We start from the raw sequence: 14,029 nt of genomic DNA, 5'->3' as shown, positions 1-14,029 counted from the left end.
TCCAATTTGTCAAAGGACCTTGAAGTCCTTGTGGAAACACAGGTACTGCACTTGCTGCTTAAAGTTACAGCTGCTCACCAGGAGCTACATTTCATTTTCACAAGCAATTTCCTGAGAAGAGACTGCTAAATTCTGTACTACCTTGGAATTATGTCTGATGTTGCCTCCAGTGAAAAGGAGCCACTTGTGAGGGGCTCTAATTCATGTTATGGCAATATGGTAAAGTTTACGGACAGTTATTTAAGATCAGAATTTACAAGCAGCACTGTACCAGCTCCTAGCCAGGTGATGCCCATTACCAGATCAGATTTATTTGGAGGCAGGGGGAAACGCTGCCTAAAGCACTGCAGCAGTCCTAACACAAGCATGCAGCGTGGTGTGGGCCTTCCGAGCCCCAAGAAAATGCACACAACCTCCTCTCACCAATATTTCAGACTTACCCTAGTCTGCCTAGAAGGAAATGAGAAGCTGGCCATCTGAAGAAGAGAACATGGTGGCTGTGATCCTTTTCTCCACAACTGGTACTAGTCCTAGTTGTTCCAATATGTCACAAATTTTCAATAATAAAACCACCTCTCCATACCTAACAGTAGCAACATCTTGTATCTTTACGGCAGCTAGTAAACACAGATGCAAAATGAGGAAGCTGCTGTCTAGATTTCCTATGGGTAAACTGTTCTGTATTTGCACAAGAAGCACTTGCTCCTCACCAGTTTGTAGCATGCTGCACATTCAGGAAGGACAGAATTCATGACCTTCAACATAGTAACAATCTTTCTCTACCACCAAGAGGATTGCATTAGCTGCTAGTATTAGATCCGCACACACAAACTACAGAAGAAAGATAAGGCACTTGGCCTGGGCTATACTGGCAAGGGAGGCTCACTCGAGGGCCATAAAGTTCAACATTCATCATTTTGAGTAAGTCCACACTGAATGACAAACATAAGATCCCTAGCATAGAAATTGCCAGACTCTACTTTCTAAACTGCTCTTTAAAGCTATGAGCTTCTAGGAATCAAAGCCTCCTACTCTGCATAGACCAGTCACTCACAGGGGTAAACAGAAAAGAAGAAAAGGAATAAAGCTTATTAGACCAGTAGTCCATTCAGAGGTGGTGCTACTTAAGTTAACCTACAAAGCCACATTCCCACTATCCCCTTCCACTTCTGAACTGCTGCTGATGAATAACCTGATTGACAGGGTGTTATTCTGCAGCTGGGTAACTTCGTCAGATCCATTCCCAATGCAACTACACATGAGCAAGTACTGTCAACCAAGTGGAGAAGGGACAAGAATGAGTACTCACAATCAGGGGCAGCAGCTGCTCAAGCCAACACTGCCTCAGTTTTTAAACTTATCAAGCAACACCATTAGCCAGTATGTCATATACACATTGATGTTACCATCTTTGTAGAAGGAAAAGCATTCCAGACAGGCGCAAAAGTGATATCATGTATTTGCTTTAAGCAGATACAGTTATACATTAGTGAAGAGCAACTGAACATCACTCACTTCCCTGAAACTGAATACAATCTTTATTCTCTTGAGCTGGTGTTCAGGAAACCAGGCTGATGCCAACTTGAAGAGATGGATTACTGCTACTTGCTATCTCTTGCAAGCTAGAATATGGAAAAAATGTTGCTGTGATTGCACTAGAAGTTTTGGCTGGCTGAAGAAAGTCAGATAGACATCTTGTGGAACCATTAATGACTTGGCCAGTATCCTACATGTTTACTGATTCACAGCTTGTTTAACTTCTTGTATATTCCTAGCCATTCCCAAAAGCCTGATACACCTCATCTACTATACGGTCATTAAATTGCACTACAAATGAGTTCACCCAAACAATTAAAAGCAGAGAACTGCTAAGATATTTACTCAAACCTTCACAAAACCAATAGTTTATATTTAAGTTTATCATATGTTAAGCTTATCAAGTTTAACATATCTGACAAATGCCTGCTACAGCATGCCCAGACCAACAATTACCCCGTGAAGCAAAGCTTTCCATGTCACTAATGAAGGCACAAACACCACAGTAAAATCAAAGACAGCAGAAGGTATGTTTTTTTAAAAAAAAACGTTTCAGAATTAAACCCTCCATTAAATCCCCAAAATAAATAAAATATTACAATAGCATATTGAATCTTTAATAAGTCAGAGCACAAAATATGACCACTGATATATTTTTGAGAATAAATCAATGAAGCGCAGGCAGAATTCACACATGTTTAGGTTATTTCAAAAAATTAATGGCCTGGAAAAACATAGAAGGGAAAAAAATAATCCTTGTAGCATAACAACAACAACTTTTATTTCAGCTGCTTATACTTCTAAATAAACTGCAATAAATGCCTATGGGGCAGTTTATTGCTTTGTATTCACAGATGGAACAGGTATTACTGTTTTATTACACTCCGTTTTATAGATGGGTTAAAGAGCATTTAGGTAATTGTGATGAGTTTCCCTTTAAACTTGACCGTAACTTTTGAGGAAATTAACTACCAACCATATTGGTGCCAACAGAAAAAACACTTAAAGATCAAAAAATGGTCTGTCGATACTATAGTCCCACTTATCTGACATACAACAGTGGAGATCCTCAAGCACACAGATCATTTTGAAAAACTGATATCCTAAAGAATTTGGGAGCACAACCCTTCACTTACAGCAGTTGGGGGAAGTGACTAGGTGCTAAAATAACTTCTAAAAGTAAGTAAATATTTTAAAAAATTTATTGTCTCACAGTTCACCAAGTGTGTTCCTTTCACTCTACATTAATTAGTAAGGGGCTGGACCTTTATTTTCTTTCTTGGTTTTGATTTTAAGAAGTAACCATTTAAAACAAAAATCCAAACCAACCCAATCTACTTTGTTATTGTTTGCTTAAGGATGAAAGTAATAGCACTCTACTAAACTAAGGAGATTTTCAATTTTCACTTCTAACACCACCACAGTATAACCTGCCAGCCTACCCCTGTTTTAACATTTGCTAAAGACAATAATGATTAATGCAGAATCCAGATACACTCCAAGCTGTTCACCCTCTATCAGCTCTCCTTTTCCTCACAAATTTATCATGGCCTCACCCAATTTTTAAAATATTTATAATGCCAATTTCGCATATTATTGGCATTAAAAAGGTGTTTCCTAAGTATTGATTTTCCCTGCCACAAACACGAGGAAAAAAAAAATCCTACATGCCGACATCGTACATGCCATAGAAAGCCATGGCTTTTCATCCTTTCTTTTCCAGCTTTTCAGATCCTTACTTGTTTCTGGTTTCAAATGGACAGATGCCTTCAGTCTATATTTCTTAATGGCTCATCTGACTGTAACCCCTATGGAGCAGGAGCCACAGGTCTAACAAAGCTCTGACTTTAGATGGCTGGCCCCACGCTGCTGGTTGCAGCATGCCCTTCTGCAGCTGCTCCCTCCTCTCCCCATCCCTCAGTATCGTAAAACTGCTGGGAAGCTGTGCATGTCTAGTGACTCAGACACCCTTTTCTCTGATGGGGACCCATCCCATATGGTTCTTCTTATCCTCCTCCAGTAATACAAAGAAGAAATTGGGTAGGAGATGAAAGGAGGATTGGAGGGGACTAAGCATCTGCCAAGGGAAGGAGAAAGGGATGCAGCCAGGGAGGGGAGCAGCAGCTACTGCTAACTGCTGGAATAAAGGCTTTTGAATTCCTGGGGTAATGGGGAGAAACTGGCATACAGTAAGTAATGAGTTTGCCTAGGGAGAAATTCTGAGAAAATGAATTGTGCAGAGGTTGACTAGTGAGAAGTTGTATTTGGATATTTACATAAAATGAATGCAAATTATGCTATTTCCTTCAGGCTTTTTGCTGAGCTATGTAAGCAGGTCTGGACACAAGTAATAGCCTCCACACAAGCTATGATGACCAACAGTACTGGTCAGTACTAAATGCCTCCTGTCCCAGAGCTCACGGTTACCTTTAACTCAGTATGATCAGAGGGTATTACTGTGCCCATCAGCCTCAGGCCATTAAAACATCATGCAAAACTCCAGTGGGGAGACTGCAGGTGCTTTCTCTTCTACAACCAAGGCCTCTTAAAAGAGTGCTCAGTCCTACCAGGTCAATGCTGCTTAGTACCTCAAGCCGAGGCAGCACAGAGTAGAGCCAGTCTAATCGCGTATGTGCTGGAGAGCAGCACAGCCCTCTCCACTGCCAGGCTGTGACACAGTCTCATTTGGCGATGGGCTCCTCACTTCAAGACGGAAATCCCTCTTTTTTGAACCAATACATCCCTCCTGGTCCTGCAGGTTAGACAGATCAACAGTTCCTGTCTTGATACATTTCAGTGCAGAGGAGGAGGCAATCAAGGGTCTAATAGACAGTACCTGATCAGAAAAGGTGACTGAAGGCAGACTTCTGCCTGCTGGTAGGCACAACCCCTGCACAATACTTTCAGAAAACCTTTCTTGTTCATTTAAGGCCCAGGCTAACATAATTTTCTCTTGGTCTTCTAGGATATCTCCAGATGACTCACATACCACTGCGCAGTAAGTTTTGCACCTTCCAAGTATCCAGAAACTAATCAAGTAACAGCAATTCCTTAAAAGCTAACTGGTTAAAATTTGAGTATAGAAGAGTGTCCACGCAGAAGCAACAAAACAGTGCTGCCCTACTTAAGGAAATTAGTTTCTACTTCAACAACACTTTTAGGTCAAGTAAGCACTCATTTTTAATATTCTGTCTCCCTACAGATGCAGTTTTATTCTGTATCACATCTGCATAAACACAGCTGTTTCCAATATTATAAAAGTGGCTTTAAATCTGTCTTTTGATTTATTCAAATTTTATCTTTGGCATTACATGATATCTACTTCTGAAAAATCTTTGTGATGTAATATTCAGTATTTTAATTTACTGCAGCACACAGTAATTCATTATTGCCTAGCAGGCTTTCCAAAAAGTTTTTCTTGTGAACTTCAAATATTAGCAACAAAACAGTAAAGCAGAATGAAAAAAAGCAGTAGTGCAAACAAACTCTCTCACACAAATACCCCTGCAATAAGTAGTGATGGGAAGTTACGCAAATATAAAATGCAAAAGAGCTGTTGCACTCATGTATTACTCACCCATAAGCTCCATTACTAATCAGTTTAATTGTTTCAAAATCACTTTCCCGAGGTTTCCTCCGCAGCTTCAGTGAGGTATCACACGTCTCCACAGTAAAAGAGGAGAAAGAACAAAGTTAATACAGTACTTTTTTCAAAATCAGGAAAAAATAAAAACCAAACAAAAATGAACTATCACCAGGCTGTCACATCCTGATGAACCAGCTAAAAGCTCTCGTCAGTTAGCCATAGAGCTAGCACAGAAAGGGACCAAAGGGGCTCCTGAAGCAAAGCTGCTTTTTCATCAAAAAGGTATCTGTTACAGCGCAGCTATCTGTCTGCTTAACCACATGCACAGGTTACAGCAGACAGGCATGATGCTTCTGGCAAAGGAGTTACTGGCAATTCCTATCTGGAGTTACGGACCTCTGTGAATCCCACCAGGCACTCGTTGGCCACTGTCTTCCCCCATTTTAGTAAATTGACTCTGGTAGTACAGCCTGGTAGTAACAAAATATGTAAGAGCTCTCGTTCATTCAAAATTGTGCACATTTCGAGTTAATGTTAGGCTAGACTGTGATACAACTTAGGATAGACTGTGAAAGAGACAAATATGAAAGATAATCATGCAATAATTCTACCATTACAGAGGTCACTTTCACCTACTTGTATGCCACAACACTTTCAAAATGGAGTTGTCTCAAGTACTGCACAACCTTTTTTCTATCTTTAATTTTTAATTAATCTTGAAGATGTGTGATTTAGAATTGGGGTGCGGGGGGATGATGAGGGCACAGGACTTCCAAATTCAGTATTCCAAACCCACAAGATCCTTTTCAAGATGTTTTCCAAATCTCCAAGAAGTTCTACGATCCCTATCCAGGCAGTTTGGTAATAGTTAAGGTTAAAAGTAGATCTGGTTGGAACATTTTCAATTAAATGCTTGCTAAAGAAAATTCAGTGCAAGAAGATTAGTGAATATATTAATATAATGAACTACACAGGAGCAGAGACGATTAATTGAATTGTTTAGCCCACTTGCCTTCCAGTACAGGATTCTTCCTAATTCCACATTTATGATGATTTTGAATGGTCCTGTACCTTACTTTTAAGTTACACTTCCTCCCACTTCCCATGTGTGTTTATTCCACATCTACACTTTGAGATGTTTCCAAATATTCATCCTATATTTTTCTTCATTGATTTCATCACCCCCCCTACTTACATTCCTTTATTACACTGCATTATCCTTCATTTCTTCAACATTTGCACAACACAAATAACCTTACAATTGCAATTTCTCAGCTACTGCTAAGCCAGTTTGCACCTTAGATTCTCCTAAGCACTTCAGAACTTCCTTTAAGCCTTCTAGTCATTCTTTCTGTCTTTTCTCCAGTTTGTCAGTATTCTTCCACTAAATACTGCTCAGGTCTAATACAGTATTTAAATGCAGATGAACGAAAGCAGCAGAATAAGAAACACCCTTCATGTCTCAAGTCTGGAAACCTTTATAAGTGGCATTTTGCCAGAAAATCAGAAATTAAATACATTTACCAGAGGGTGATGCCTTTTCTGTAGCATATCAGAAGTAGTTTGACATATACCCCATGCCTGTATTTTAAACTCTACTAACATTTGTAAATATCTGTAAAGTACCACTGAATTACCTATGCAACCCCCCAAATTGCACTTGCTTTTTCTATCCACTTGTAGTGAAAACTGACACTAAGTTGACAGAATCCCATTTATTCTGTTGACCGAAATCCAAGGTATAAGAATTAATTTTTAAAAAGACAAGTTTAAACTGAGAGCATTTAAGCCCGCAATATTCTGTCCAACCAGCTCCTCCAACTTGTTTTTCTTCTGCCAACCTGACAAACATCTGACAAAATATTACTGTACGATATCCATTACTGTAGTCAAACATTTTCAAGCACAGTTTCAGAAGAACAATGCACAGTCTTCCAAATTGCAAACTAACTTTCTGAATCAAGGTTATTTGCTAACTTGCTAATTTCTTCCTTGTCTCTGCACTGGATCTGTTCAGAGTCTCTCAATTTGATCATTAGCTGCCTCTGTAATTGGACTGTATTAAAATCTGTTTAAAAACCTTTTGTTTTTTAATTAAAGGGTTTAAAAGTCCTTCTAAAAGAAATAAATATATTAAACAGAAATAAAGCACGCAGTGGTGGGTTTTGTGGTAAAACAATTGCCACATGGTGAACACTAAGTTCATGGAAGCTACAGATACTGTAACATCTAGGAAAATAGGTAGAAGTTTTTTTGCGAGCCTTCTGTCTGCTGAACACCCTAGTGCTACCACTGTTCTATTGAATCCATTTATACCTATCACGAGAAAACAGGGGAGGGCGTAGGAGAGTGGGGAACACTATACATTTATTTTTCCTTGCTCTAATTCAGCAAAAGCAGCAACGGGAAAACTTACATTTATTGATTCATCCATTTCCAGAGCTTCTGCTGTCCCACTGTCACAGTTAGCTAGCTGAGCTATTTCTGGAAACAAAGGTTAGAAACTTCATTTTAAACTATAGCAAATACAAACTTAAATGATGTACAGAAAACCTGAGAAGTGACATGGGAATTCCGAGATCTGTGTGTCATCTGAGCATCAAGTGAGCAACTCCTGAGGATCTCGGCCTCTGAAGGGTTAACAGTAGGTCCCATCCTTGTTGGGTTCCTTCACAGTTAGAGCAAAAAGCTTCTAGCTTAGGTAGAGATGCACTCCAGATGGCTTGCATCTTCTACACAGAAATGCTGATATGCCTAACAGAGTAAGCTAAAAGCCATTTTCTTCCTAGAAGCTTACCATTTATGGAGTCACTGATAGAGATGACTTCTCTGGGAGACTAAGATTTTGAGCATCTAGAACTTGACATGGTTGTCCCTGCCAGGGTCAACCTACACTGCAGAGCTCCTAAGCCTATCCTGTTCTTCAGAGGTCCAGTAACTAACAATTCATTTGTGCAATACAAGATAAACAGGACAGCTGGTAGTTAAAAGACCCTGGGAAAGTTAGCATTACTTTAATCACATATATAGTTAATTACATACTCCACATAGCTGAAGACGCACATTTTATCCTAATTATGTGCTGGGGATCAGAGATAAGACCACCTGAAATTTGTGAGGTGCATTTTTATCTGAGGACTGTTAACTGAATGTATGAATATGAAAAATAATTGAATATTCACACAGAATTTCTAAACTGTATTTTTCAACATAATAATAAGGGACCATTACAAGTGAAATTCTGCACAACACTTACTGTAATCATTAAGAGCACATTAACCACACAGACAGTTTTCTGTTGGAACAGCTAAAGATGCAAGGAGTAACTCTCATTTGTAATCACTATCCAAAACACAACACTTGCAAAGTGTAAGAATCAGAAGTAACAAAAATGTCACTTCAAAAACCAAACAGATCTTTAAAGTGTTAAAGAAGCTAAAAACGTTCCAAAAATTCTGAATATGAAGTCAATAAACAGTGAAAAACATCTCCAATGAGAACAAACAAGTCTTTAAAAAAAAAAGAGAGCTGAAGGTAAAATTGTATAGGCCAAATGTGAAACTGGAGTGGATTTCCCTGGCAAAAGTCACAGTTTTGCGAATGTGGGTTTTTATAACAGAAGCATTGATGAAGCCTTTATTGTACAGGTGAGAATGAAGCAAGCTAGAACAATATACTTTAACAACCTTCTCAACTAAATTATTTTCATAAATAGCAGATTAGAATGAGCCATTTTTAAACAGAACATTTGCAAAATAACCATTACCTGAGAAATACTTATTATTTGCAAGCAGTAGGTAGTAATGGAATGGAACCAAGAGTTTCAAAACAGAGCGCTATGGAACCATTTTGCAGTGCCTGAAGAGATTTTTAAAACTCATCTAAATAGCATTAAACATCTGCCCTTCTTTCTTTCAATGATTTAAACCATTTCTGGAGACTCATGATTCAAAAAGGTAAAGATGGTAATTTAAAAACCACGGGGAAAAATTTCTCCCTGGGGAACTCTTCAGAAATGCAGCCACCAGTCTCTGGTACTGTGATGAATCTGTTGTGGTATTGCTTTCAGTACAGTATAAATTTATCTGGCATTATCTCCAAGTAATGCATGCATCATTTCACTCAAAGAAAGGACACTTCAGCTATGGCAGCAAACAAAGGAGGTAAGTAGAGAAGGGTATAAAAAAGTAGGTTGCTTTTCTCTGCAGAGGAAGTAAAATCCCTTGCATGAACGTTTATGAATGTTGCAGACATAATTTAACAGCTTAGTTGAAAATACAATCCCATGTTTCAGGATAAATGGTGTTACTGAGGTGGGTTTTGTTTATTTGTTTTGAAAGATTCGGTTCTTCTGCTATTTAAATATTTTAAAATATTTTCTGGTTTTGCATACGAGGAATTTAAAGTTCTCTCAGGAGGATGATCTTCATATAATATTTTTTTAATAGCAATGAATACAGTGTTTCCAAATAATTCTCTTCGTAAATGATTAATTCTAGGGCACAAACTCATAGCGCCATGCTTTTATTTTTGCTTAGAAGTATATATAGAGGCACCAATTTAAAACCAAAACCAGATCATTTAAGAAATTACTGCACAGTGATTTATACTGTTTATAAATACCATTTTTTGTAGGGAGGCCGAAAGTACTAATACGAGTCAGATGACCTGAATTATTTGATCACAAATCTACATACACTTTAACCTTTAAAATGATACACAAAATAATTCAATCACCCAAATCTCCAATTGAACCAAAGGTCAGGAATACATACATAATACACATCTCAGTATTTATTGACAAATCACATAGTCCTTTTTTTCCCTCAGAAAATAATACATTTCAATTATCCTGGAATGCTTCAATATTTGTATTATTTTCATTAACATTCAATTTATGAAATATAATTGTAAGATGTGTTCTAGATGAAGTACACTCACATAAAATAAATGTTTAGTCTGAGAAAATAATATCCCTTATTTATTTGCATATAACATTTGTCTCCAGACCTCTCACAATAACTGTTCAAAAAAATTCAAAGGTATTATTAAAGTTAGGTAGTGTCATATTCTTGACTCATACTGAGGAACACTTTTATCCAAGTGGTCAGAAAGAGTCAACCAGTAAGATAAGGTTCAAGCGGCAGAAACCAGGGTCAATAGTACTAAACCCTCAACCCACATTCCAAATTAAACTTTACATACTTCATCAGAGAAGAATTTATGAACTGTCAGTCTAGGTCAGACCAACAACTCTCCAAATCCAGCAGACAACTCTTTATCTTGCAGAGAATTAAGCTACTTCTTTATCTTTTCCAGTGCCACATGGAAAACAACATTTATGTATATTTTCCCAATTTGTCCTGCACCCTTGCCGCAGTCCGAATCCAAGCAAAAAGCATCAAAGCTGCTTTAATCTATCTCCCTGATAAAAATAATACTAAATTTGGATGAGGAAATTCTTCTGTGAAGATAGGAAGCGGACAAATAATAGGCTTGACTTGCTTTACATCTGTTAACATAACATGAATATGATCTATAACAATATCCAATCTAATTGAATTAGATCTAACCAAATTCCTGACAGCATCTGGCAGTGCTGAACTTCACAAGCTGCTGAAGTTGAACAAAAGAAGAGTTCTTTTAGCACGCTTACAATATATTACTCCTTTGATTTAATCATGATCTTGCATCATGAAAACTGGTTAAAAAAAAGTTTATCATACTTTTTTTACTACTATTTTGTGTTACCAAGTCCTCTCCTAGAGATCCTCATTGTCCTGGGTCATAACACAGAAGACAAGCTAAATGGCACTAGCTAGATACATTTTTCATGATGGCATTTCTGCCAATTTCTTCCAAATTGCAGGACTAGCACCAAACACAATGAACCAGCTTCCATTTGTCACCCATGACAGAACCTGGTCTCAAAATGGAAGAGAAGACAGTCTGGTTAGGCGACAGAAGTAATTTTAGTTTTCCCAACACTGTTCTTGAAAGAACAATCAGGCAAACAAAAATTCTGCAATGACAACACCTCCATGAGACCCCAAGTTCTCCTTATAAAAGTCCTCAACACGGACACATAAATTACCTAGGAAAATAAACCTTTGCAGTTTTAATAGGAATGTGAGATAAGTCTTCTCAGGGACTCTCTAAGATGTGGGATTCTGGGGGCACTGAAGGGCAAATAACAGCTCAGCCCTGTTTCATTTATACCTATGGTTGGATAAGAGTTGTCATCAAATTATACCAGTAAATTTCAGCTGGAGCTGAAATAAGAAACTTACATTGCTAGGCTGGAAGAAGATGACAAGTATCATTGCCACAGTGTATTTGTGAATAACATTCACAACAGAAAAATCTCAGACGGCCTTTTTAATGCCTTTGAGCTTGTGAGAGAACTGTGAGGGTTAGCGAACCATTGTTCTGCTATCATGTTTACTTTGACCCTTTTCAGGTACACATTCAGGTACACATTATCAGAATGATTAAATACATTGAGAAGGAAGAATCTGGGAGCCTACACAGCTGAACTAGGAGATGCACTTACCTTCCAGAGGATCTTTATTTAAGCCCAGCTGGCTAATAATATATTGAGGGATATCTGTTTTAATGCCTTGCCCCTCTTTAGCATGGCCTTCAGCTGCTTCCAAAAGATAGTAAAACTCTTCGGGATCAAATTCCTAGAAGCAAAATAATTATCATCATTCTCTCTGCAGAAACCGAAGTCTTAAAACCTAACATAAAAAATTCCTTTGCTTCTTCTATTGAAAATATTTGATATTTCCCTTATTAAAAACAATACATCTTTATTCTATTACTAGTAGTCTATTCCTCTATTATGATTTCTATACAGTGTAATATGCTGTAAGCAATGAAATTTCATACCGTTATTTCAGAGCATCACTTCATAAGAATAGTAAGTTCTTTGCCTGCAAAACTTCCCACAATATTCAGAGTGAAATGACCTATTAACCAGCAGCAATAAGGTTTCACATACAGAAGACTTCATCTCCCTGCAGCCATTTGCATATAAAAATCCACTACTGAAATAAAGAAACTATATAAATATATTGCTCTCCACTTTTAATTCTAAATGAAATTTTGAAGTATTTTTAATCAATATATATGCACTATGTTTTGCGGAAAATACAATTAAATAAATCACTAACTTTAGAACAAAGCCAAAATCGTAAGTTGCTAAAAATAGCATTTCAACATTGATCCAACTGTTCCAAATCTAGAAATGAAACATCCTCCTTCGGGAACCAATTATATTACAACTATCATTTATACTATACCTAAAAGGCAAGCCTCAAAGAGAAAGAAAAAAACCAAACTCAAAACCCTGCCTATCCCCCAAGTCCCTTGGAAATATGTTTATTTTACTGCCTTGATAGATGATAAAAATAGGAAAGCACTGAAAGGAACAAGGAAGTTTATGAAAAGGTTTGGGGTTTTTTTAAGTAGACTTTCTCTATTTACCAGTATGAATTCATGCCAAGACATCTCTCAGATAGCCATTACATTCTTTAAGATGTTCATGTCAACCATAGATCCTAACAGATGCAATGCTTAACAGAGTGAGAGCCAGTCAGTCATGAAACACTGATGTAACAAAACAGACTTCTTGCTCGAGCAAGTCAGTTCTGTTAAAAATATCTGCGGAAGCCAGGCAGCCTGCTGAGCTAGTTCGCTTCCCTGCCAGTCGTTCTGTGGTCTGCCATAAGTCCCTGGGGCTTTAGTTTGCTTGCTGGGTCACATGGCTCCTGTCCTAGCTCCTCAGGCTACCCAGGACTTAGGAACTCAATGTCCCAACCTGGAAGACAGCTTGAGAAATTAGGTATCGTGTTTAATTTTGGAAACATCCAAATTGCCGTGGCTACCAGGAGGAGTTGCAGTGTGTCGGAAATGAAATGTCTTTAGAATTTCCAGTCTTGTGGAAACAATCTTAGTTTTTCATCTGTCATGAAACAATTATCATCTCCCAAATTCTCTTATTTAGCTCAAAGTCTCAGGCTGCTCTGCTGCTAAACTGCCTAAAAATCTGAACAGAGTAACTATGCATTACACGCTGTTTTAGCCTTACTCTTCGCATCTGACATGCTGTCCCCAGCTGTATCTCTCATATGTTACTCCTTGGCACTGAAGAACACAACATCGTGATGATGTTTGCCAAGACTTCCTATCTACCTTCACCATGAAAACATCATCATCTCCTTGCCTGCTGCAGTGGCAGATATACAGCTTCTTCTCCACTTGCTAGTAAGTCAAGGTAATTTCAAAACAGATACTTTTAATCATATGCACGTGTGTATAAATATATCTATCTAAATATACACTCACATATATATACATACACTTGTGCAAATAATTAGAAGCAACAAATTTATTTTCTGATCTTTACTTCCAACTCTGTTTCATTTTCCATATACAAATGAAGAAAAATCTTTCAATATTTGGCAGTAGCTCTTGGCACACATGAAACTGAAAAAGCTTTATTCATACTATTATCAAGTGAATAAAAATACGAATTCACATACCATGAACACCCGAGCCAAGATCACCACCAGAAAACTATCAGAGTTACTGCATGGTATCTTAAACTTCGCATTACAAAAGTGCTGGATTTATTTCCTACAATGCTATGAACTTTCTTACAGATGCTGAAGTTTTCCATATCTAGTATCTATTTCAGACAGACATTCTAAAATACCAGCCAGTGTTATTCAAAAGTTTCCAGAGGGACACTATGGAAGAACAACATTATTGTTTCTGTAAGATTCCAGGGATATTTACAGAGTAGGCTTAGCACCTTCTTGCACGTGAGATGTATTGTTTTGTGACAGTATGCCTCAATTTGTTCAAGCTTCCTGCTTCTGTAGAAACATACTGTGCAGAGTT

General features: G+C 37.8%; 1 protein-coding gene across 2 annotated transcripts in view; it reads right to left on the bottom strand.

Moving 5' to 3' along the window:
• MAST4 (microtubule associated serine/threonine kinase family member 4) overlaps window positions 1–14,029 on the bottom strand; it is a 191,118-nt gene that overhangs the window by 47,889 nt on the left and 129,200 nt on the right. For both annotated transcript variants that reach the window (XM_068423165.1, XM_068423167.1), the window contains 3 exons: window positions 11,676–11,808; window positions 7,539–7,606; window positions 5,114–5,199 (listed from right to left, as the gene is read on the bottom strand). In XM_068423165.1, coding sequence (XP_068279266.1) covers window positions 5,114–5,199; window positions 7,539–7,606; window positions 11,676–11,808 — 287 coding nt within the window. The remainder of the gene's footprint in view (window positions 1–5,113; window positions 5,200–7,538; window positions 7,607–11,675; window positions 11,809–14,029) is intronic.

This window comes from Nyctibius grandis, chromosome Z (assembly GCF_013368605.1).
Source record: "Nyctibius grandis isolate bNycGra1 chromosome Z, bNycGra1.pri, whole genome shotgun sequence".
In the NCBI taxonomy this organism is placed as follows: Eukaryota; Metazoa; Chordata; class Aves; order Nyctibiiformes; family Nyctibiidae; genus Nyctibius; species Nyctibius grandis.
The sequence above is the reverse complement of the archived record's forward strand: the minus strand, read 5'-3'. Positions and strand labels throughout refer to the sequence as shown.